At 40.8% G+C, this 26,272-nt stretch overlaps 2 protein-coding genes across 6 annotated transcripts in view; one reads left to right on the top strand and one right to left on the bottom strand.

Annotated features, from left to right (window-relative positions):
• Positions 1-531: 531 nt before the first annotated feature.
• The window catches only part of LOC129187875 (lysine-specific demethylase 9), a 29,470-nt gene continuing 3,729 nt past the window's right edge, over positions 532-26,272 (bottom strand). Inside the window, exons 2-11 of one of the 3 annotated variants that reach the window (XM_054787661.1) lie at positions 24,627-25,282; positions 22,805-22,942; positions 22,380-22,522; positions 21,743-21,910; positions 21,554-21,662; positions 21,073-21,460; positions 20,432-20,520; positions 18,426-19,399; positions 13,989-14,107; positions 532-564 (exon numbers count right to left, since the gene is read on the bottom strand). In XM_054787661.1, coding sequence (XP_054643636.1) covers positions 20,480-20,520; positions 21,073-21,460; positions 21,554-21,662; positions 21,743-21,910; positions 22,380-22,522; positions 22,805-22,942; positions 24,627-25,282 — 1,643 coding nt within the window. In that variant the 3' untranslated portion in view covers positions 532-564; positions 13,989-14,107; positions 18,426-19,399; positions 20,432-20,479. Of the gene's footprint in view, positions 565-13,988; positions 14,108-18,425; positions 20,521-21,072; positions 21,461-21,553; positions 21,663-21,742; positions 21,911-22,379; positions 22,523-22,804; positions 22,943-24,626; positions 25,283-26,272 lie in introns of all 3 variants that reach the window. The other 2 variants (XM_054787654.1, XM_054787671.1) reach the window with 2 other exon arrangements.
• On the top strand, positions 6,442-21,956 carry ptpn22 (protein tyrosine phosphatase non-receptor type 22). Of its 3 annotated transcripts, XM_054787642.1 has the most exons (22): positions 6,442-6,692; positions 8,130-8,238; positions 8,474-8,550; positions 8,633-8,728; positions 9,880-9,918; positions 10,030-10,101; positions 10,204-10,263; positions 10,441-10,583; positions 11,457-11,523; positions 11,617-11,694; positions 11,766-11,852; positions 11,930-12,338; positions 15,779-15,865; positions 16,144-16,224; positions 16,306-16,404; positions 16,479-16,615; positions 16,732-16,759; positions 18,973-19,029; positions 19,199-19,314; positions 19,391-19,421; positions 19,511-19,585; positions 19,670-21,956. In XM_054787642.1, the coding sequence occupies exons 1-22, from the start codon at positions 6,588-6,590 to the stop codon at positions 19,729-19,731; spliced, it is 2,115 nt and encodes a 704-aa protein (XP_054643617.1). In that variant the 5' UTR covers positions 6,442-6,587; the 3' UTR covers positions 19,732-21,956. The 3 variants fall into 3 exon arrangements, with proteins under 3 accessions (XP_054643617.1, XP_054643611.1, XP_054643602.1); XM_054787636.1 differs by having other exon boundaries at positions 10,030-10,263; positions 16,306-16,377; XM_054787627.1 differs by having other exon boundaries at positions 10,030-10,263.

The following is a 26,272-nucleotide window of genomic DNA, read 5'->3' as shown; positions in this document are numbered from 1 at the left end:
TAAACAATTAACTAGACTGGTGATTCCATAACTTTTGCTAGGGATTTCCATAACTTTTGCTAGGGATTGTATAAATAAGAAATCCTACTTTGCAGAAATTCACTTATCACGGTTGGGCCTGGAGCCAATTAACCGCGATGAACGCAGGCTTACTACAAACTGATACTACTAAAAATTTAATTCAAATATGAAAGGCTTACGCTCGCATTTCAGCGTCACAGGGCTCCAGGTGCCAGCTGTACAAGTGATGGTTGGAGACCCTTCTGCCCGCGCGTAACCAACGTTACACACAAAAGTAGCTTCGCTCCCATCTGGAAATGTGTCTTTAAGGAGGTCTGTGTCCTTTAAATCCATGTTGTCACCTCCAGTAGGTCTGGAACAGTCTTGAGCTGTCATGGAATATAAAATAAAAGACAAGATGACTTGTATCAATTTATTTTATCAACTGCCTTCCAGGTCTCTGCCACTCACCTTGAGCAGTCATGGAAAGTCCAAAATAGCTTAGTAGCAGGAATAAAGAGATGTCCATGGTGGGGTCAGGCAAGGTGGTGATGAATGCAGTATCTGGTGAAAATATATAAATTAATAATTATATATGTTTTACATCAACAAAGACTTTCAGGGAATTGAATCGATCAATGCCCTGAGAACCCTACAGTGACCTGGATGAATGAGAGTATTCAGCGTTTCTGTGCTTTTGGATAATTTCTGTGTTCGGACTGTGCTGTGCATTTGCCCCTTTCCGCTGCCATAAAAAACGCCATGTTTAACTTCAGATACACAATAGCGGAAATAAAAGAAACTTGCCCGACCCGTGGATTACGTAATATTTTAGAAGCTTGGAAGCATCGATACTTTTGTGTTTATTGTGTAAGAAACTAAAGTATATAAGTAAGCAAGCATGTACATCGTAAATGTACATCGTAAAAACACCTTTCAAACATAAAAAAAAATCCTAAAAGTGCTTTGCAATAAAACAAGACGCCAAACAAATACCATTGTCTTGCTCCAAAATTCTGCTGAAATGTCAACAGCAACAAATTTAAGTCCAACTAAAATGTAAATAAACATTGGTCCATGCACCAGTGTTTATTAAACATTACCAAACAGTGCATACACAACGAATCGTAGGGGTAAACTGCATTGACTGACATTTATGAACCAAGCCCGGTGAATGTGTCTCAGCAACACTGTTTAACGTCACACGTAGGTTATTACATGAAACTCCAGATTACAGACCTCTTAACTAGCTAAACTAGCCGCGTTAGGTGGAACCCAGTGGCGTCGCTGACGATTTCAGCCGCCAGCTAACGAGACACCAAGACGTGTACTTAAATGATGATCTATTGAACGTCACATTGTTACGTAGAGGATTATCGTTTAAGAACATACAGAGATAGGTTGTGTTAGCGAGCAATCATTAACAAACGTTGAGGCTTGTGGGCGCCATATTAGTTCGGTATGTTCCGCAACGATGTAGTAAATGCAGTTGATTACAGAGGTTCGATAAATGCAAAGTGGAACGACTTTTAACTCACCAACAATTAAGCTTCCTCGTCGGTAATGCCGCTTTCAAGACTGTGAATTTATATCTTAAAGTTGTTTGACAGGAAGAGGCGTGGCTACAATAGTCACCACGTGACTCATCTCACTTGACCCCGCCCTTACCCTTGGGATTTGTGACTTTTGTGACGTTCTGACGGACACCTCATGTTTGACAGTCATTTATACATTTTGGTTTGTTAAGGCACCTAATGTGTCTTGCTACACATGCACACACACAATATATATATATATATATATATATATATATATATATATATATATATATATATATATATATATATATATATATATATACTGTATGTATATATATATATACTGTATGTATATATGACTCTATATATATATATATATATATATATATATATATAGTAAATATCTATATATAGTATAGTATATACTATATATATGTACCCCGCCTGTCGCCCGAAGTCAGCTGGGATAGGCTCCAGCATGCCCCCGTGACCCTAATGAGGATGAAGTGGTATAGAAAATGGATGTATATATATATATATATATATATATATATATATACTTAAGTGAAAATGAACTACCTAACTGAAAATTATAATTCACGTTTTGACATGCAGAAAAAACGTTTCATTTCATTTCTAATTCCGCTAAATGGCACTTCCCATTTTCCAGCTTTATACAAAATGTCTGGTAAAGTGCTTAGGGGTGGCATTGTGCTGCTCGTAAAACAGTTGTAAAAACAAACAAAAAATAACTACATAAAAGTAAGAATAACAATGGTAATGGTAGCATCACATGTACACTTACACAATTCAGCATGCCCGAAAAGCAGTAGGAAGAAGCAGCGCTTATTTAATCTGACTGTTAGGAATGGGGTATTTTCTAGTGATGTGCAAATACCAGATCTTTCGGCTCTAAAATCAAAATATCGATACTTTGATACTTCAGTCATTTGAGGTGATGTATATCATTAACAGGAACACAGTACAAAGTAACTTATTGTGAGTTTTAATTGATCATTAATTAGTTTTCATTCTAGTTCTTAATTTATTTATTGTATTTTTTATCGGTTAAAACACAATTTTTACATATTTTATATGATTTTGTCCTGTTTTTTTTCTGTTGTGCAGTAGTATTATAGTAGTACTATACTGTAATCATGCGCAGCCTCAATATATCTAAATATTTGGCGTATTCGGTGTTCTTTACGCGACCCTAGTGAGGACAACCAGCAATTGAAAATGAGTGAATACATGAATGTATTCCTAATGCCGTAATTTGAAATGCACTACTTTTAAACATTTTCCAGACACATTAGGTGTATCAGTATTGGATTGCTATCGATATTGCCGATATCAGCCTGAACTTTACGTATCGGAAAGGAAATCAGTGATATCGCAAGTCACTAATATTTTCCCTCTGTTGTAAGTAAGTGCCGAGGTACGCCTGAAGGCTTAACGACAACATGATACATGACCAACATAGCCATCTTGGCTAATACAAATAACACATCCTTTTTTTAATCTCTGACTGTGGCGTGATTAGCTGCCCCAAACCAAGAAAGGCTGGAGTCCGTTTAAACTAATATCCCAACAAGTTAAATAAAAGAAGTTTACATCCATTGTGCCAACTCTCTGACAGAGGTCATAAAAGAAAGAAGAGCAGAGTTCCTCTTCAGACATCGACTGAACTTTGCGAAACCTTGGGTTGGCAGCTAATCTCTCTCTCTGGCATCGCAACGTTTGTACTGTATCTACTCTTTTGAATTCAATTGTAAACTGTCCTTGAGACTCCTAGACTCATTTCACAGCTGTTAGACTAAAAGAACCAGGCTGTATTTTCACCCAAGGGCTGGTCCGAACTGGCTGGTTAAAGTCTCAGTTATTGCTGGTAGTTTCTTCACTTCCCGTGTTTGAATGTTGTCATTTTACCATTTTCTGGGAAGAGAAAGCATAAATAATGTGTCACAATAGATCGCTTATTCAGTGAAGAATGTGAAAAAAAAGCCGAGCAATAATGATACTATGTGTTTCATAAACTCGCCAATGTGATAGGCTGATAAGGAATCTGGCGTACATTATGACCAGCTTGTTATCTATGAAGCTTTATAAACTATAAAACCACCAAACCAGCGTCATAACGGCTCATTCCAAAGAAGTACACCTTACAAATGGAGGTCACTGAACCAAGTGATTCAGTGGACATGGTAAAAATGATACAAAGCAGCGATGTGTCCGTTCGGTATGTGTCATTCTGTGCCAACTCATTTGGGGTAGGGCCGAGGGTTGCAAAAAAATGATTGCACCTTGTAAAGTGCAAAGATTGCTTAACATCCTCAACACGCCAATGCAAACAATACTTTGTTTTGATGCAATTTTTTTTCTTTTAATTTTAATATACTGTAGTACATTTAAGAAAAACTCTCTTTAAAACAGTTTATTTATTATTTATTACTGAAGAAGCTATGTCACGATCTTCAGTGGCCTTATTTTTTTCACTCTTGTTCTGGTCCCTGCCCTCTCCTGGCCTGTGTTCTTTTTCTTGCAGATAAAAAATCCTTGAGTGGGCAGGAGTAGGGAAGGCTGTGCACACCGGGAAGCAGCTGGGCAACCTAAACTAGCCCAAGACACAAGTGTACAAAAAAAATATGGGAACAGGTAACTCCAAAAAGGCCAAGAGGGAATCCATATCTATCAGCAAAGAACAAAGAATAAGCAGCAGCCAGCTGCAAGCAGTCAGCCTAAATAGGGGGACGAGCAATCTGCATCCGGAGTCGGGACGCTCGTGGAGCAGTTCAAGTCTTTTAATAGGGTAACGTGCAAAATAGTAGTCCAGGAAAAAAAACACAAGGCGATGGCGTACAGCAGGAAATGAACAGAAAGTTACACCATGGGAGCAGAGGGAACAAAAACTAGCTGAAGAGCTGGCTGGATGCCATTTTTGGACATGTTGAATATGGAAACATAACCATGTGATGTGCTTCAATGTAACCCATTTCAGCATGCGAAACCATAACCATAAATATTCCTGCTAATTGAAAGAGTCCAACTGATTGAACACTTCTGGGATATTCAGGACTTGACAAATTGAAAAGTGACTCGTAGAAACATTCCTTTCCCCCCACTCCAGCTTTACAAATTATACAAGCAGATAAATGACTATTTTTAGCGTTTCACCTCACCTCTTTGGTTGTAGCAAAGACCAAGCACTAGATGTCACTAAAGTGATGTACTGTACACACAATAAATGTGAAGCCTTGTAAAAGGCATCAGTGTATTTACCATGTACCAGCACGTCCTTCTTTTCCAACTAAAGAACTATTATTAAGTGTGTCAGTCATTTTAACACACACATTTTTTAAATTTACGTTCAATATTACAATAATAGTTGATATAACGGATGTCGGCTGCAAAAGTACTTTGGTAAACCTCACTCCCTGATACCTCAAGAGTCACGCTGGGCATTAAGCTTGGGCTTTTAGCTCAATCACGAGCGCTCTCGACCCTCATTCGGTGGACCGGGCGTGCACATGGGTGGACCAGACAGACAGGTTACACTTATACATCAATCAATTATTATCATCAAAACAATTACATGTATACCTACAAGTGTTTGAAAAAGGAGTGACAAGAAAACTGGACAAAATGACAAGTCAGATACCACAAGCACGCTGAAAACCACAGCTCAGACTGAATGCAGATCTAACGAGTTCAAAGTCACAATATGTTTATGCGAAAGGAATAATACAGTATGTACGACTACTGTATTTATTTACGCAAGCACTTTATCGTAAAATTGTCCCCAGGTGTCATTACATGTTACATAAGCAGTTATAAATGTATTATTTCTTATAGTGGTTTGCGAGAGTGATTAGATTTCAAATGTTTATATAAGCTCCTCATATTGCGACACTATTAGAGACAAGACTATAACATACACGCAACAAAAATATAAACGCAACACTTTCGTTTTTGCTCCCATTTTTCATGAGCTGAACTCAAAGATCTTCAACTTTTTCTATGCACACAAAAGGCCCTCTCTCTCAAATATTGTTCACAAATCTGTATAAATCTGCGTGAGCATTCTTAATTTATCCTGTGTGTCATTTCAAGATGCTGAGACAGCACGATTATTGCACAGGTGTGCCTTGGTTGGCCACAATAAAAGGCCACTCCAAAACTGTGCAGTTTAAAGGGGGTGTCCAAAAACCATTCAAGGGTGACCACCATTTGCAGCAAATATTCCGAGCACCCCAAACACGCTGAATGGCATGTCGGGTGAGTATGCTGGCCACGCAAGTGCTGGAATGTTTTCAGTTTCCAGGAATTGTGCGTAGATCCATGCAACATGGGCCCGTGCATTATCATGCTGCAACATGAGGTGATGCTTGTGGCTGAATGACACAACAATGGGCCTCAGGCTCTCGTCACAGTATCTCTATGCATTCAAAAAGCCATCAATACAGTAAAATGCACGTGTGTTGTGGATGGAGTGGCCCGTGGTGGCAGTGGGGTTATGTCATGGGCAGGCGTGAATGTTATGGACTACAAACACAGGTGCATTATATTGACATATACATTTTGAAAAGAGCTGAATATAATGTATTTACAGTATAAATGTTTGTTTTTTTTAATTGATGTCCAATTTATGCTCTTTTTTATGATCACCCAATTTCAGTGCTACTTATGTACATATAAGCATGTACATTCTTGTGTAATGACAAACGCTTTCTGTTCAATTCTATTGTAAAGCATGACAGGGATCGGGGCCTAGTCATGTGGTCAAGTTTGACTAAAAACCTCAACATTCAACACATGCGACACTCACTGCTCCGAGTGACTTTAGGACCCAGTAAGAGATACCCACAGAACCTGTGAACTTCCTCGTTTCCTCACCATAGTTCCTTGATGTGATAATTGCAATACAGAAGTGCAGCAGAGACAGCGGGCCTGAAAGAGCCTCACTTGACGTCCCTAGTTTTGGACCTGTGGATTGGGACCTAAGTGTCCTGACATGAAAGGTGACCTGTTTGGGACAGATAGCACCCAGCCATGGAGCAACAGCAGGCCGATATTGTGAGGAACTTGCTGACACATCTGGGGAGACAAGACATTGAGGACAAGGAGGCGCCCCATAGCATTCCCGGGGAGTTTATGGTGAGTAAGACAATACATTGTACTACTATTACTTTAAGCTGTTCTTTTTACATGGTATCCAAATGGCACAGTAACATGACTGACTTCAGGGAAGTAACTATTGTAGATACAATTGTGCTCTTCCTGTTCATGTTGATGCTTGTCAATGAAAGCGCACGAACAAGGAAGACCACCAAGATTTTCATGTTTCCTAACAGCATTTACTAAATGTCAAACAAAAACACTTATTATTTTATTTGTTGGCGATGCATGTTGAAAGTTGGGGTAACATTTCATTCCACACAGTAACAGTCATGAAATCTAAATTGTCAGATATCAAAGTGGTAACAAAAAGGAAATCCTGGGCTTAGAAAGCTTGCAAAAGTAGATTTTAGGTGTGGACCTCATACCTAATGTACCTAATGAAATAGTCTAGATGTGTATTAGAATAGAACAGACATCTGAAAAAAAACAAACCCCTCTTAAGAGTCAAAAGATGACGTCATTGGTGGGCTGTTGCCCTGACAACAAGTGACATGCCAGAGACGGAGGATGGCGCTTTCTCTCACACCAGCCCGGCCCCCCACCAGTCTGCAGAAAGGGACTGCATCATTACATCCTTCCTTTTGCAAGTTCAAACACAAGTGTACAGACTGTGAAAGTGCAACGGCCGCCCGACGACGACAGTGTTGTTTCAAATCTCTCGAACATGATTCCGACGCCGAGAAACCATTCTAGTAAAATGAGTCACAGTTTCTGATCATGTGCGGATGATTCACACGCCACACGTTCCACATTTTATGATTTCTGCCACTTCTTTCACACCTCCTCTAAAAACATTGCAAGAATGGAAAATGACATCAACACTTTTTGAAGATGTTCATGAAGATAGAAACGTTCAGTGGAAAGTTATCCAACAATGGTAACATTTTTGGGTGTGGTACGGTTTGGCTTGGCGTGGTTTATTCTAGAGATGCTTTCTTACCGATATCCAACAGAGTGTACTGATATTGGTCCAGTACTCCGATATTGGCAGCAGCTCTTCGCTCAAACCAACGTCAAATGACATCTCGTGTTTATCTGTGATGCCGCTGGAGGCGTTTCACAGATAAACACTCGTTGTGCAAAGTCAAGACAAATACTGCAACACGCAATGCTATAGAAAAATATTTTGTCTCAACAAAAGTCATTAAAAATAATGACCAAGTCAACTAACATACCCTCAACAAAAATATAAATGCAACAGTTTTGTTTTTGCTCCCATTTTTTACGAGATGAACTCACTGAACTCACAACCAACAATTTGGAAAGTTGCACATTTCTATGTGGCACAAACATGTGCATAAGAACAAAGTAAAGTGCGGCAAGTTTAAAAGTTAAAACAGTAACTGTAACCCTACTCTTATCTCCCTCATCTTATGCAGTAATGAAAACCTTTTTTAAAAATTTTTCTTACAGAGGTTGAAAAACCAGTCAATCAAGTATCGAGATGATAAGACATACCCCACCAAATCAGCAGAAACTCAGGAAAACATCAAGAAGAACAGATACAAGGACATTCTTCCATGTAAGCTTCTCTCAAGGCACATTTGTGAATGCTTAGACTTCCTGAAATGACTCATTATTACTTAGTTTATAGAAATATGACTTCTATGATTTCCTTGTTCACATTTTCTAGACTAAGGTCGATTGGAAGTGTCCAAAAATCTTCATTTAACTGGATCGTAACCGCATCAAAAAAGTTGCCCTTAAGTTGTTTCTTTCGTCCGATGTTGTTCAATAACGTCCCAATTCTTTCCTAGTTGATCACAGCAGGGTGAAGCTCACGCTTACCACCTCTAAAGCTGACACTGACTACATTAATGCCAGTTTCATAAAGGTAAATAATGCTCTCACTGTGTGAACTGTATTCAGCAGCAAAGATGCGACCTCTCTGTGACTCTGCTGTGTTTTGTGTGCAGGGAGTGACAGGCTCCAAGGCTTACATTGCTACTCAGGGTCCCCTTCGGAGCACAGTGCTGGACTTCCTGAGGATGCTATGGGAGTATGAGATAAATGTAAGAGTTGCTCACTATCATCTGTCGACACAGCAATAGCATAATGATTGGATTAAAATGAAGTTATTTAATAGGACTTCTGAAGACACCAATGCCATCTGATTTGTAATCAAATAAATCAATTGGTATGGTATTGTTGGTTTCAGACATGCTTAACAAGTTGCAATAAGAAACATCACGTGGTTACATTTGCACAATTCAACATGTCCGAAAAGGAGTAGAAAGAAGCAGATGTTATTTAATCCTACCCCTTCTCCATGTCTATTACTGAGAATACATTCACAAAATAAACTTGTTCATGTTGACACTAGTAATGACACTACAAACAGTGTGCATTGCTAAGGAAAAGGAACAAATAAAAATGGAAAAATAAAATTTTATAAACGGTACGGTAATACGTTAATTTATTTCAGGATTTAAACTGAGCAATAGTGTATTGGGGATAATCAATAAATTAAAATGTGTTTCTTAATATTGTTGAATTTGGCTTAATCTATTATTGCGGAGTTATTGTCAATTGTTGTTGACTTCCGTGTGCAGCAAGTCTTTGTGAGTTGTGTCCTTGCATCCTTATAGTCCTTGGAGTTCCTTGTCATCTTTGTCCCCTTGATGTCTTTGACCAGAAGTACCTTGGCTTCCTCTGATTCTCCATTTAACTTGTAGATTTTACAGTTGGCACTCCAAGTGCCTTGAATGTTCCTCTGCTTCCTTAAGTTGCGTGCTTTTTTGTCGATGTCGGCATTGCATTTTGTCAGATGATGATGGGACAGACTACGATCATATCCTATGTGACCGTCAAATGAAGACCGTCTGTCAAACATGCCAGACAGTTTGATTTTTATATAATCATGACATTGTGGGATGATCCTGTTCCACTCCAGTCCTGTAGGTGGCAGAAATGCTCATTTCAAAGTAGGTGCCAACCTGCGGCTGGCTGGCTGTGGTTGGTCATTGCCACAGTGGGCCCCAATGCACGTTGAAAACGCTTTCTAACTACGTATGTTGCGGCCATCGCACTTTAAACACTTGTCGTGGACTTTTCAAGCTTGGTGGAGGTAATAATCGCAGTAATCACCAGCATACCTACTCGCTACTCTACCCCATCACAGCATTCTTGCTTATATTTTACTATTTGGTTTGTCTTTCCTTAGGTCATAGTAATGGCTTGCCGAGAATTTGAGATGGGAAAGGTAAAAAAAAAAAAAAAAAAAGGAAAAAAAAATCAGGATGATCCAATGAACATTTAACATTCAACCAACACGCAGACCTTGTTGTGCGTACACATTTTCTGTTCTTTGTAGAAAAAGTGTGAGCGCTACTGGCCGCAGAAGGAGGAGGAGTCATTTGTATGTGGACCTTTTATTGTTCATTGTGTGAGTATTCTTCTGCGCTATTTGCCGGTCCCTAAAAGGTCATTGTTTTCTTATTGCACCAAACAACAAGAAAAAAACCCCCCAAACTTTCTCTTTGTACAGGACTGTGAGGAGGACAAAGGAGCCTATCTGACGAGGACATTAAAGTTGACATATGACAATGTAAGTGACGTTGACGACACCCGCGTTCATAGTTGTGTCATAAACAAAGGTAATCATAAAGGTGACATACCGATGTCTCCTCCCTAAAATCCATGTGGTTTATCTGGTATATACAACCCTGATGTGCTCTAAATAGTGGATTGCAATGTTTTTGTCTTCTGTCTGAACTTTCTCCAGTGTTGCAGAACTTTAAAACAGCTGCACTACGTTAACTGGCCAGACCATGGAGTACCCAATTTCATCCTCCCCATTTTGGACATGCTGGAGGAGATGCGTACCTATCAGCCTCATGATGACATCCCCATCTGCATCCACTGCAGGTCAATGTTTTAACTTCTACAACCATACACTATACATTTACTACATAGATGTATTAAATGTACATAATACCTATACCATGTATTATAGGGTGTGCTACAGGGCTACATACTTGGTCCACTAGCTTTGCTGCTAAACAGGATGTAAAAGTAAACACGAGTCATGCAGATTAAACTGAACTATAGTGAGCTAAATTCGGTCTAAAAATGCTGATAAGATTGGATTACTAACTTGATCAAGTCATATTTATTAACATAATAGCCCTTTAAATTTGATTTAAGAACAGGTTGTATGTCCTTGTAGATCTTCTTGAGCTATGAGAAACTGTTGTTATGTACTGTAGGTTACGATGTGCCCTCTTCTCTCAGCCTCGGAGGTAAAGAACCTCCAGGAAGTGTTCGTAGGCAAGCAGCCAACAACCCACTAGGTTTCCCCTCAGGTGTTTCCACATTACTGTTTACAGTAGAGATCCAATATCGTCCAGCACATAATTTCCAACATCGATATCAACCGACACCAATATAGGCAGCGTCTCTTCCCTCAAACTAATGTCAGGTTAATGAATGAACACCTTATGCTTCTTTTACTGTGATGCCGCTCGATGCATTTCACAAATAAACACTGAGCAATGTAAGACAAATACTGCAATATGCAATACAAGTTATAGAACAAGTGCCATATTTAAACAATAAATAATTATTTGTGGTCCGCCAAGGGCCTTGGAGCCACCTGATATAGATGAATCAGCGTAATGACAGTCATGCGAGAAGGAAAGCAATATTTCACAGGACATACACAGTAAAGCCAAAGCGTGTGTCTTACATTGATTTGTAAGACACAAAGTTCATAGTTGAAATGTCATGCTGTGGTTTCAGTGCTGGATGTGGTAGAACAGGAGCCCTTTGTGTCATCGATTATACTTGGAACCTGCTCAGGAAATCGGTGAGAAATGCCCCACACCTTTATATATTTCATCAATAAAGACTTAAACGGTGTTGACTTTTTTTGTTTGCTTGTTTTTTTTTTGTTTTTTAGTTGATCACTTCAGATTTCAATGTCTGTGACTTAGTTCACACCATGAGAACACAACGGCCCTCTGTAGTACAAACCAAGGTACCTTCCTTATGTTTCTTTCATATGCATTGGCATTCCTATGAAATTTTAATGTGAATTTACATTTTCAGGAACAATATGAGCTTGTCTACAGCATCATCAGGTTACTGTTTGAGAGATATTTGCAGTCCGTGAATGCACACAACTGCTCACACCAGGTGATCAACATCTATCAGAGGGGATGACATTATTTCAGCACCATTTCTGACTTGTACCCTCTCGTCAAATGACCAAGGGCACCATTGGTACGTCTATGATAGGGCAAGAGGATCAAAGCGAGGAGCCACAACCGCTACAGCACATCTGTGATGGGGAAATCAACACTGTATCACAGACCCAGGAATCATTGCCGTCTGGTCTCGTTGTTACATCCAAGACAGACAAGAAGGAGAAAGGGCTCCATAGCAGCCAAGAAGTGGCTGTCGTGGAGGCAATACAGCAGGGTGATGATGCACTGAGATCTGCAGCTTCAACTATTACTGCAGAAGACATCTGTCTTGCTGTGGAGGACCCCTACTTTCACACCCCCCTGTCTCACAATATACCACGAGTGAACAAGCGATGGACAGTTGGTCCAATCATCAGCGAGTCCTTATTGTCTATGTATGACCACGCGATGGCGTCTCACTCTTCTCTCTTCACAGGTGAGTGGTCAAATCCTGTTTTAGTCTCACATGAAGCACCTAGGCAACACAGGATGTTGACACAGTCAACACGTCCACTATTGGGAGTCTGTCTGCACCCTCTTGGTTGCTATCGTCAATCCATCGTCACACTTTAAAGGGTTGCAGTCATTCCTCACTATATCGTGGTTCAAATATCGCTACCTCACTATATTGTGGTTTTTCAAAAAATAACAAATTATTGCTGTTTTGTGGTTGACAATGGCATATTAGTCGAAAAATATGGAAAGACAAGTTCTATGTAGTATTGTGGCCAGTAGGCATCAGCAATGGTATGAGACACGATGTTAGATTACATTACCTTTCACACTGCATGGAGACTGCAGAGCCGAGCAGACATTGTCATTCTCCTCTCATTCCGTGCGGAAGTGGTAAGTTATTGGCTTCTTTGTCCTTCTTTTCCACTCCGTTTGAAAAACTTAAGTTTAGAATAAGTAAAATGGAGAGGCTACCTAGTTAGCTCGGTAGCTTGCTATGCTAGCGGCAACCGTCTGTTATGTCCCTGCAGTGATCCCGTAGCCTGCGCAATGTGATGTAAACAAAGAATAATGGTAGTGTCAAAGTGACTATTGGGGTGTTACTTCATGGTCTCTAATAATGTTAAAACACGTATTTAGAAAGTCATTAACACGTTTTCTATGCTCTAACTCCAAAAATATTCCATTGATTAATATTGAATCCTACTTTGTGGAAATGTACTTATCGCGGTCGGGTTTGGACCCAATTAACTGCTAGAAACAAGGGACGACTGTATTGTCCTACATGGCAGGCATAACTCAATTCATTATAAATGATAGATGAAAACCTACAGTGGGTGTTTTGTACAGTAGGGGTGCTTGCCAAATTTCCAGCGGTGTGCACCAGTTCAGGAGAAGTGGACTACCCAGAGCCACCCCTCCCTACAAGCACTGTGCATAGGGCCCCAAGATCCATGGTGGGACCCATTCTGTGCAAGGGGGAGTATTCTCGGCAACTGTAAAAGTATGTGCATTGCTGCCGTCAAGCATAGAGCGAGAATTCACCCACTCTCCAGTCAATCCCTGGTGGTGTAATGGTACAGCTGCCACTTTTTAAGGCAGTGGACATGTCTTTAAAAAATTCTGCCAATTTATTTTGCACTAAAAATAACTTCTTGCACAGTTTGTTTCCCCATGTGTTCAAATTACAGCACTTCAAATAGTACAAAAATAGCTTTTAATGGGTCAGATGTGTGTGTGTGGGGGGGTGGGGTGAGAGGGTGTAGGGGAGGGGGGGACTTGGGGGGTCCGATGTGATTTTTTTTCATGGGGCCCAGAATTCATGGCCAGTGACTACAATAGACTTGTCTAGAGCTACTGTGACAGTATTTTGATAATTGAAAACCAGGACACTCGGCCTGGCAATGAGGTATTTAAATGATATGAAAGACAAAAAAATGATATATTAATGAAAACAAGGACATTTTCATCACTTTCTAAAAAAGAAAACCAAAAAAAACCCAGGACAGGAGGTTAAAAACAGGATATGTCCTGGGAAAACAGTACATTTGGTCACGCTAATATAACCCAATTTAATTTAATGGCCATGTGAACCAGGGGTCAAACATAATAAATGTGAATAGCAACACTTTACCTGTCAAGTTCTTTGGAACTTAAGCCCGCCTGCACTTGAAAAGGCTGAGAAGATCGTAGAGGACGCTTTGTCAACTCGACTCCAGTAGATTATGTTGACTTTCAGATTAGGTTGATAACCTTTGAATGAATGAGGAATAGCATCAAATTACTACTGAGACTAACCACAGTTGTATCTTGTAGCAATAACAGTTGTTGCATACAAGTGGTCTCTCCGGTTTTCTGTTATTACAATTATAATTCGTTACAAATTTACCAATTATTTATTTTGTACAGTCATCTAGCATCATATAATCATAGTCATAGGTATGTCACACAGGTATCAAATGTCAATTTTGCATCATATTCGTATTAGAGATTTGAAAGACGTGCATTTTTAGCATCATAATTGGCATCGAGTTGTCATACTCTTTGAAGAATACAAGTACAGTCATGTGATGCTATATACAGTATACTGTAAATATACACACACACACACACACAATACGGGCAATAGTTTTAGAACAGTTTTAGAAATTTTTCCAGTTATTTATTGAAATTCAAGTCATTCAAGTCCGATGAATAACTTGAAATGGTACAAAGGTAAGTGGTGACGTGCCAGAGGTCATACAAAAGAAAGTAAGGTTACCCAAAACTGAAAAACAATGTTTATTTCTGAATTATACAAGAAGACCTGTTTCAGAGACCTCAAAAAGGGTCAACAATTTAAAGCTGTTCTGCAGAAACGGAGGTGGATTAAGCCTTGGCAACTCATTCCTACAGGTGTTCCACGAGCCAAGTACTTACGACCTCCTCTGTCTGCATAAAAACAGTGTTCAGAACACTGTGGTACGATACCCTATCAGTTGAACAGCATTGTAGTGGAGAAAGTAAGCGTTCATGACTCCACCATAAGAAAGACACTGGGCAAAAATGGCCTGCATGGCAGAGTTCCAAGACAAAAACAACTGCTGAACAAAAAGAACAATAAGGCTTGCCTCAAATTTGCCACAATACATTTTGATAATCCACAAGACCTTTGGGAAAATAGTTGAAAGCTGAACTTTTTGGAAGGTGTGTGTCCCATTACATCTGGTGTAAAAGTAACGCCGCATTTCAGAAAAAGAACATCATACCAACAGTAAAATATGGTGGTGGTAGTGTGATGGTCTGGGGCTGTTTTGCTTTCAAGGACCTGGAAGACTTGCTGTGATAAATGGAACCATGAATTCTGCTGTCTACCAAAAAATCCTGAAGGATAATGTCCGGCCATCTGTTCGTGACCTCGAACTGAAACCACCTTGGGTTCTGCAGCAGGACAATGATCCAAAACACACCAGCAAGTCCACTTCTGAATGGCTGAAGAAAAACAAAATGAAGACTTTGGAGTGGCCTAGTCAAAGTCCTGACCTGAATCCTTTTGAGATGCTGTGGCATGACCTTAAAAAGGCGGTTCAGGCTGAAAAACCCTCCAATGTGGCTGAATGACAACAATTCTGCAAAGATGAGTGGGCCAAAATTCCTCCACAGCGTTTTAAGAGACTCTTTGCAAGTTATCACAAACGCTTGATTGCAGTTGTTGCAGCTGAGGGTGTCCCGACCAGTTATTAGCTTTAGGGGGCAATTACTTTTTCACACAGGAACATGTAGGTTTGGATTTTTTTTCCTCCCTTAATAATAAAAAGTTTCATTTGAAAACTGCATTTTGTGTCCAGTTGTGTTGTCATTGACTAATATTTAATTTTGTTTGATGATCTGAAACATTTAAGCGTGACAAACATGCAATAAAATCAACTTGTGCTCCTTTGTTAGGTTCAATAGGAGCTCATACTGATGTGGACACACCTCCTCCTCTGCCTGAACGAACCCCTGAATCCTATCAACTGGCTGTAGATACAGGTTGGTGTCAGCTTTCGTCATCCTTAATTTAGTGTGTAAGTTTTTGGACTGTGGGAGGTAAGCAGAATATGCAAAGAGAACCCACACAACGAGAACAATGAGAAACATGTAAACTACACACATGACACGGATTTTATTCTGATTTCTATTTCCCTTCCTTTCCTGTATAATAAAACTGAATCCAGCAATATATCTGAAGGGCCTTCTGCTATTGATTATCAGATTTCTGTCAGACAAAGACGTACCTGATATTGTGATATGTTTTGGTTTGTCTTCAGAGCACTTAGGTTCCTTGGAAAGGTTAACTGCCATCATCCCACCTCATGGAGATGCTGAGGCTCCGGTGGACAAGCCGGGGGGTATGAAATTGGAATCACGAAATCCAAATAAAGGAATTGGAGAGATACCAAAAATGAAAAAAAATCAATTCTGTATCCTAGACAGCCCTGTTTCACCCGTCCCTTCGCTTCCTGATAGAACCCCAGAATCATACGAGATGGCTGTTCATCAAGGTGCCTTTCATCAGAGCACCACAAAACGTATCTGTTGAACAAATGCACAAAATAGCTTTGTATTTGTGTTTTAAATGATGGATTTCTCATGGGCCACGCAGCTCCTGCTGACAATCAGCTAGACATCACGCCGACAGTGAACTTCAACAGAATCGGGACGTCCTCAGAGTGGTCAGGCACCTCAAAGGTGGTCAGCACCGCTCATGAGCGAGAAACGAAGCCATGGGTGAGAAGTAAGGTAAGCGCTAGTGACTGAGCGGCTTTAGAGTCTGACTGGGGCAAGTGATGATTCTCTGCCTCAACATGTTCACAAATGACACACAGATCACTTGTCGTCGTTTTGTCTTTTTGCAGAGTCTGACAACAAAAACGACCTTCACAGGTAAGCTTCTCGTGAAAGGCACTGACCGTGACAAAGTAACCAAAAGAATGTCAGAGAATAGCATGAAACGCCTGTAAAACCATGACTGATTGTGAAGAAAATGAGCGCAAGTTTCTAAACCTTGCAAATAAATAGAATGTACAATGAGGGTTGAACGATTTTGAGTGCAACAGTCGTAACTTGTCAAACTAAAAGACACAGCTACAACTAAAATGTTTTCTCTGAGTACTCCGGTTTACTCCCACATTCCAAAAATATGCATGTTAAGTTAACTGGAGACTCTAAATTGCCCATAGTTATGAATGTGAATGGTTGTCTACATGTGCCCTGCGATTGGCTGGCAACCAATCCATTTTGTTTCTTGCCCAAAGTCAGCTGGGACAGGCTCCAGCATACCCCGCACCCCTAGTGAGGACTAAAATGAACTACATTCTGTCATTAAAACGGTAATGGTAGCATTGCAAAGGATTTTGTCACATCGACAGGATTTCAATGTGAAATCACTAGAGGTAGCGGGATGGCAAAGGTCATGTTGATACAAGCTTTGAATAGCATACTTCATTGTCAGAAGCGTTTCCTCACATTGCAAGTCGGTTCTCAGCTTGTTAGCATCACCTAGTAACTGACACATACAGGCCCAGACTGTGATACTTCATTTTTGGTGTTCTCACTGTTAAGAAAAAAAAATCCATCAAGTGTATATTGTAATGCATTTTTGACCATCAGAATGTAAAACATGGGAAAAAAATATGATTTGATAATAACTATAAAAGAGCACTTTATTTACTAACCATACTGCAAAAAAAAGTAAGTAAGGACAATACGTAATGCCTGTTATAGAGAAACCTATTCCTTCAATTGCAAATATAAGGTGGATTTTCGACAACAGATGAGAAATATGGTTTCAGGAAAAAAAATGAATTGAAAACAAAACGCTTGCACAATGCAAAGAACCTTTAGCGTATCACTATGCTATGGGACGGATTGAGCACGGAAGTCAATGTGCTAATATGATTCAGTTTAAGAAAGAGAACAAGCATATAGCCTTACAAGGTATATGGAAGAAAAAGAAGCCTGACAACCAACGTGTTTGATAACATTTATCCTGATTCATTCATTCATCAGTATTTCATAAGCTATTGCTTATTTTGTGTCCTACATGTCTTTATTAATTTATTTTTTTATTTACTTATTCATGTATCTTTAATATATTTATTTCAACTTATTTTCTATGTATTTATATTTTATTTACTTATTCATATATTTAGTTATTTATTTAAACTCTTAATTTTCTTTTCTCCTTAATACACTATCTCCCTATTGTCACGTATTCTCTATTATTTTCTCTAATAGTAACATTTAAACACAGGAAGGGATCAAACTCATTCATTGCTGAGAAATGGAGAAAGGGTAGGATCAAATAAGCTCCGCTTCTTCCTATTCCTGTGCGAGGGAAAACATGATGTTATTTAAAGGAAAACTGCACTTTTTTGGAGAATTTTTTTTAACGACAGCTCAGTAGTGCACGTAATGGGATACACCTATGCCGCCTACAAAGACGGCTATTAAAACACCTTCAAAAACATACAACAAGGTTTTATGGTTTTATATCCATGCCGTGACCAGGTACATTACAGGTACATTGATGATAACATGGAATACTTACAGTATTTTGAGTTATGTCTGCAATACCGGAACTTCCTTGCTCAGTGCATTGATTTCACACAGCAACTTTTCCATGCTCAGAAATAAGAACACAGCAGCAGTGGCGGCATCGTGAGAGCGACGCTGACGCGCTACGAACGAGTCTGTTTTGAAGCTAGTCACGAGCTGGCCAGTAGCTAGCCGGTGTCAATACGCCAGTAATCTAGTTTGATCGGCTCAACAATGTTAATAATAACAACAATGTCACTGTGGCTTGGTTAATATACACGTCACATTATATGTAAATGGAGCGTTGTTGGTGCTTTTTGGAGACTTTTTCAAGCGACTTTATAGGAGAAATAAGTATCTCCCATACGTGCGGTAATGAGGTGGCTCTTTTTATATCTTTAAAATGCACAGAAAAGAGAAAAACATGTGTGTTCATGCCTCACATAAGGATTGTGGATGATGGGCAAACCTGAAAAACAAAGTGCAGTTTTCCTTTAATGTAACTTGTTCAGCTTGCATGCAACAAATACAATGAGTAACCGCCAGTGTTTTGTCTACAGAGCAGCTGACTCCATTGTGGCTGCCCTCTCCACCTCCTGTTGCTGAAGGAGGAAGTGGTGAGTACAGCCTCAGCCTTTAAAGGGGCTGCACACCTACCAGACTGCAGCCACCTATTACAATACCCTATTGAGTATTTATGACAGTATCCTAACAATACCAAATCCAGTCCCTGAGTGTAAGTTCTACAAAGAAATAAGAAAAGCTTAACTGACTTTGTTTCTGCAGCATCAGCAGAAGGGAGTCGAGTGTATGATGTAAACCAGAAGGCCTCGCTTTCTGACGGTGGGGCGTCAGGAGACAAGGCAGACAAAAACGATGAGAAGGCACCATCCAGAAAAAAGGTATCGTGACATTAATCAGATGTTCCTAGCCAATGCATGGATTCTGACTCAGTGTAAATGTTGTCGTCTCCTTCAGAGTCTCAAACTGTTCGGAGACAAACAGAAATGTGAGTCATGCTCATTCCTGTCCTCGTTTGACAAACACACACATATCCGTCAATGCGAGAAAGACTAATGTGTCAAAAAATGTCTGCAGTAAAGCCAGGAACTGCTGCTCTTCCTACACTGTCACCATCCTCAAATGGAGTCCTAATGTCGTTATTCAAATTTGGTAATCCTCCGTACACTTACTTCATCAGCACGTCTTTGGCTCAATTCAAATCATGCAAAATGTGTTCTGCTCTGCTTTCCACAGGATTTGGGAACAGGATCGGAAAGCCAAAAGGACCCAGAAATTACCCACAAAACTGGTTCTAAATAAGTTTGTCTCCCTACATGAATGGCAGATCTTCCTCATAAAGACCACGCTGATAAATGTCTTCTATCACTCATGGTCACTTAGAGCCTCCTAGTGGACGTATGCTGAACTTCAACTCACAAAGCTCTAATATGAAAGCTCTAAACCAGCGGCGTCCAAACTTTTCCACGAGAGCCGCCTACTGAAAAAACACGTTGATACTTTTTTCTTTTGTAAAAAGCTTAAAACAGCCGAAAAAGTTCAGCATGTTCTCCCCATGCTTGCGTGGGCTTCCTCCCATATTCCAAAAATAGCAATGTGATTGCCTGGTGACCAGTCCAGGGTGTACCAAGTAGACTGGCATATGCTAGAACTTATACCCATGACCCTAATGAGCACAAGCGTATAGAAAATGGATGGCCGAGTATGGACATTTCAACTTTTTCTCTTTACACTGTGCCTTTTTGTTCTATACTTCATTTTTTTTGGTTTAATTTTATTTCTACAATGTGCTGGGGGCCAATACATGCTACCCGCAGGCTGCAAATGCCCCCGGTCCGCACTAAATGAAGGAATTCGGATGTTCACTGTTAATAGCGTAGGTGTGTACACACTGATTTATGGGTTTCTAGTTTTAATTCACTGAGGTTGTATTCAGGAGCACCAAATGTCTTTAAATGATTTTTGAGGAACAAAACAAACAAGGAAACCTATACTGACCTCAGTTCTTTCTTGTGGTGATGCAGCATACTTTTGTAAAAATGCTTTTCAGCACGATGTTCGTAATGTCCCGTCCTTGTACAAGGTCCCTGTAGTGGAGACACAGTAGAGACAGTAGTCACTATGTTTATTAAGGGCTAATTAAAGAAGAAACTCACCAGTAATGGTGACATTAGGTCTCTTCACAAGTGACAATCCTGGAATTTAAACTACGGTAGATCTGTGAATGGATCAAATGAAAAACTACCAATGTTGTTTTTTCCTGTGTACGTAGGCCTGCAATGGCATATTCTGAAGACTGCACAATTTCAGTTGATTGCTGAGTTCACCAGTAAAGATGCTCCTGCAGGTGTACTGCATAGGGGCGTTACTGCTTTGAAGAGTAGGTGGCAGACTAAGGAAATGTGCATCTGAATCTATAATTTAATTCAGCGACTGTCCAGGCATGTTAAAAAAGCACACAACTACCAGAAATCACAAAATGACACATACTGAATATAAATAAAAAGCTACATAATGTTTGGTAATTCATTTAAACAAATAATAAATACCATATGATGCATTGCCTATAACCCAATGCTTACTAATAGGCACGCATTACAAGTGCTGTCTTTTTGTTAGCGCTCAGAATGGAGATGTACCAAAAAAAGGTGGAAATTGCATGTTGCCAGATGATTTGTGTCTCTTTAGTGGCGCAGGTTGAGGTTTATTAGGGGGAGTGGCCGCCTTCTGGAAGACTAGTTCTTCGGTCTTGATTATCCCACTTTGTGGTCGCACTGGGGGCGTGTCAATAGTGTCACAATGGGACAGGAAGGTGATAGGATTGCTGGGTCTCTCTTCCACTTCCTCATGGTACTGTTTGAGGCGGATGTGCCAAGCCAGGCTGCAGACGGCTGACATGGTCTTGAACTGGTGGATGACGTTTCGTGGGATAAAATAAACATCGTTGTCACAGAGCTGGGCGCGTACGTAGCGGATGCCCTCCCTTCTCAGCTGGTTAAGCTTGGCGTCGTCCACCCACTGAGCACACTGAACACAACATCCACTGTGATTAGATGCCTGTCATGTCAAAAATACCACCTCATTAGGACTAAGTTATCGCAGATGCTACTTGAAAACTACCTGAGATACCGGAGGCTCGTACAGATCCAGCTGCAGTTGATGGATAACTTTATTGAAGTCACCAGCATGGAAACACACAACATCTTTGGTTACCCGTGGTCGATTACTCCTGTTGGAGAGTTTTAATAAGACACAAATGAGTTGTCAAGCCTCAGCAAAAAAGCCTACACGCAATCATAAAGCTCCTACAATTCTCCAAAGTGCACAGCCTTCAGCACTCCCACAGCAGCAGTGCTTTGCCAGTCAGAACTCTGGCCCACGTGGTCAGCATGGGCCTTGGTGCGGTCCTCAAACAAAACCTCCCGGGGTTCGCTTGCCCTCGGCAGGTAGTGCAGATTTTTGATCTCATTCATGGACCTGCATGAAAACACAACGTCTACATCGCATATAAAAGTGATGATAATCGCACCTTCCACTCAAAGACAACAGTGTTCTCTTTGACATCCAGTTTCTCTTCTAATTGCAATGTACTTTGCAGATACTCTAGGAATGATTAGAGTCATTATAAAATAGATTTACCATAACATTTTACAACTGAACTAAAGCTTTAGCTTGCTTGCAGGCACAGAAATTGTGGGAAAACTACCACCACAAATCATTTAGCACCTGAACAGACAATATTCATCGTAACATTTTACCTAAAATACAAGAGTACCGTGCATTTCTTTAAAAAGGTTAGCAGCCACTGCTGCCATGGGGCAGACTAACAGAAACATGGCTGCCATTTTGCGCCGCGGCCACCGCCAAACATTAATTCACATTTATACACCGGTGTGGCGGAACTGTGGGCACACACCGCACACATTTAGTAGGTGCGCGACTGTACCTGCAACGTTTCAAAGTCGAACCGGAGCCGTCTGCAGTTGGCACCATTTGTTCTCCGGGTCGTACCCACATGATGGGTCCGTCATCACTCTGAGAGCGACAGTCCAGCTTCAGACTGGAGAGGCTTCCCCACGGCAGGGTCATCTATGTAAAGACATTCATGTTAACGCAATCCTTCCTCAGGGATCTTGACAAAACATTGCAAGTTTTTCACACACTTCATCTTAATCTAAAACTGGCGACCGTCTGTAGTAGACAGATTACCCTGTCACAGTGAGCTGGAGCCTATCCCAGCAGACTGTGGGTGAGATTTGGGGTACACCCTGGACTGGTTGCTATTCCATCATATTGAACACAAACAACAAACTCTGCTGACAAAAGGCTACAAATCCAGTGTATCACTATTATTCTGTTTTTTCCTCTAACCTTGAGTAAAGGCGATTCCTCCAACATGTCCAGGAATTCCGGGAAATAGTCTCCTACTTCCTCATCCACGGCTCCGACCAAGCTGATCTGCCTCATCGGTCCAGCCCGATAAGTTCCGGAACAGTATGTGCAGTTCACCTGTGGAAGCAGCTAAAGTGACCGAATGTTCTACAGTGCATCTCGGCCTCTACGTCCACTTGGGTCACATGCGTAAATTTCTATGTAATTGTTTCAATACAACAATCAGTTCTTCAGAGTGATACACATTTGACCTTTGACTTGAGCTACATCTCGCGAGGCTTGACTCGGTGGGTCCGAAACTTTTTTCTTTTAGATATAAAACTCTTTAAGACCCCCCCACCCTCACCCTAGTAAAAATACCATATAAGAGCAACTATTAAAATATACTGGAACCTGGAAACAACATTTTATAGAGAATCGTTGTAGTTTTATATGCAGAAAACAAAGCAAAATGCAAATAAACGACTGAAATGAAAAGATGAACATTAAACGTGACTTTTACCTTTACTGAAGACTTGTTGGTGAACGGAGTGATGAGTGGAGGGAAGAGGGGACGGGACAGAAGAGCCACAAGGACGCTGTTTTACTCTAGTCCGTTGCAAACTTAACTTTAAACAGTGGACGGTTAGAGCTGGATACTTCCTCACTTCAACCTTATTATAAACTTCAGCAGCAGGTACAATCGTAATTACATGCCCGGCTCGCTTTCTGTAATGTGTCTCCATTAAACCATCCTCCCTGCAACCTGTGTTAACTAGGAACCTTTACATCCAATCATAAGGTAACAGACGCTACCTTGGTACTTTGCTACAAGTTCTTTCTTCAATTCAAAGTTTCTCACCTTCTTTATCAAAGTTCTGGCACTTGCAACTTTTTTGCAGCCGTACGCAATAAAAAAACACTGATTCACTGACAGCCTATTTCTCTCACACTCAGAAATGCGCAGTGCGCTTGAACATTTCATCAGTGCATGGTGCACAGTGCTTAATAGACAAAAAAAGGAGAAATAGAGTTGTTGATCGGTCTGTGTGTGTTCTAAGAACAAATAAATCACGAACCCACACATAATAAGAATAATTAAAGGATTCCCTGGCTAGAATCTGCCTATAGCGTCCCAACTCTAAAAGAACCACTATCTATTCTTCACAAAAACTGACTCACCAACGGGTGAGTGCTTTGTTCGGGCACTTGATTCCGTGGAATAATATGCGGAAAACTGACCAGTTTGTTTGTTTGGATAAACTGTTTGGATAACTGAGACAGTGTACGAAAACCGAGACATATTTTTGGCTCAGTGTCGTGGGCCAGCGATGGCGAGGAGAGCGAGGCCGGTCAATGTAGCCCTAACGAGCCACAGCTGGAAGGTTTTTTTTGGAGGTGCACGTCTATGGAGTTATATTTGTGCCTTAATTTTGAGCTAGCAAAGGCAGATTTGAAGCCATATTAACGTGTAATAACTACTGTTGTGTGCTCAGGCACTTCACTGCTAATATTCTCACCATCGACCGGCAAAGTCTCAAAGATCGACGGGTTGGTGACCCCTGTTGTAAACAAATACCGTAATGACGCTGAAAAGACAGGTCGTCGTAGATTCAGGATCTAGACGTTAATGCTGTACATGCAAAACGACAGGTGGCTCCCCAAGCAATTTAGAGCTTTTCTTCCTGGGACTCACACACACCAATGACCAAGAGAGATGAACAAACACGTCTCAAAGGTTGGTTAAGCTAGCAAACGGCAGAGTTATGATGACAATTTTACGATAACTGTGATCTAGATCACATCTTCTTGTCGGACATACCTGAGAGTGAAAGTTGGCAATTGTCGTCGTTTCAATGTCTTTCTTTCCCAGAATCTCCATTTTCACTGGCGTGTTGGGGAAGTTCAAGGCAAAGTAGTCAAGAAAGTCAGGTAGGTAGGCAGCTGCACTGTGCACCACCGCCAAAGCGTAAGAAGCCGCTCCTTTCGGCTTCTCAGCAAAAGCCAAGCGCAGGAACTCCTGGGCAAAGCTTTCCATCTGAGCCGGACTGAGACAGGCCAACTCATCAGCGTAGGCGTGCAGGACTGACGCGCCACCATTGGCTTGCCTTTCCTCGTGCATGAAGCAACTATAGCAAGTGCCTGTTTGGAGGAAGGAGCTGCGGATGTATTGGTCTTGGTGCGATAGAAAGGGGGCGTGTCCCAGTTGAACAGAATGAAGGTCAGGTTGGTGGAGGCTGACGGTGTCTCTCCCAGGTTGGAAATGACGTTGCTGCCTTGTGCTGCCAGATTCAGTGGAATCAGAGCGAAGTGGCCCGAGCTCATTCTCCATGCACACAGTCTGAACAGCTTTGTTGCTCACATGTCGTACCTTCTTGGTGCTGCGCTCATCCTCACGTCGCATCTTCCTCTTGTTCTTCTCCGGGATGTATTCCTCCAATGTCAGGGACGTTCCAGTCACTTTGTGGGACTTGGACTCTGCCAAGACATGTTCAGGTTCAAGGTTCAAGGCAACACACACAGGAGGCGAATGTGTTGATTTAAAGTCACAACACGTTTACCAGTCCTTTGTCATGCACAAATGAATAATGTTAGAGCATCAAATTAGTAATCACTACTCTTTTCAGAGACGTCTCTTAAGTCAGGGGTGTCCAAAGTGTGGCTCGTTTTTGCATTGCCACGTAGCGCATTGTAGCAAAAATAATAACACAATGCTTTGTCTTAAAAAATAGTATCTACTGTATATACAGTATATATACACTCCTGATCAAAATGTTAAGACCAGTTGAAAAATTGCAAGAATTTACATTTTGTCTTAAAAGGTAAACTGCACTTTTTTTTTTTTTTATTTTGCCCATCATCCACAATCCTTATTTATTTCCCTTTTCTGTGCATTCTAATGAGAGAAAACGAGTTAGCATGAGCCAGCTAATATTGTACATCATGGGAGGCACCTATTATGACGATAAAGCCCTAAAAAAAACACTTAAAAAAAAGGACAAAAAAACGTCTTCAAAGGCCTCGTCTCCTTCAACTTCCCATTTGGAATTTGCACAAGAGCACCAAACATGGGACATTGAAAGGTGGAAAAAAAAGTTTTATTCTCTGATGAGAAAAAAATTAACCATGACGGACCTGGTGGCTTCCAGCGTTACTGGCTTCAATGGAACAATGGAGTTTCAGGTTGTGCATGGGTGTCAAACGGCAGCTGGCTATGTGGAGATTTTGCGGGGGGGGGGCATCCCTCATGACTGGAAAGCCCTGGTCTGTGTGGTAATGATGGGTTTTTCAACAGGACAATGCTGCAGTTCACAATGCCCGCCTGACAAAGCACTTCTTCCAGAGGAATCACGTCACTCTTTTGGACCATCTGGTGTTCCCCTGATCTAAATTCCATTGACAACATTTGAAGATGGATGGTGAGGGAAGTTTACAAAAATAGACATCATTCCAGACAGTGGATGCCCT

The sequence above is a fragment of the Dunckerocampus dactyliophorus genome, chromosome 1 (assembly GCF_027744805.1).
Source record: "Dunckerocampus dactyliophorus isolate RoL2022-P2 chromosome 1, RoL_Ddac_1.1, whole genome shotgun sequence".
Classification (NCBI taxonomy): domain Eukaryota; kingdom Metazoa; phylum Chordata; class Actinopteri; order Syngnathiformes; family Syngnathidae; genus Dunckerocampus; species Dunckerocampus dactyliophorus.
Note: the sequence above shows the minus strand (reverse complement) of the source record. Positions and strands in the feature narration are given on the sequence as shown.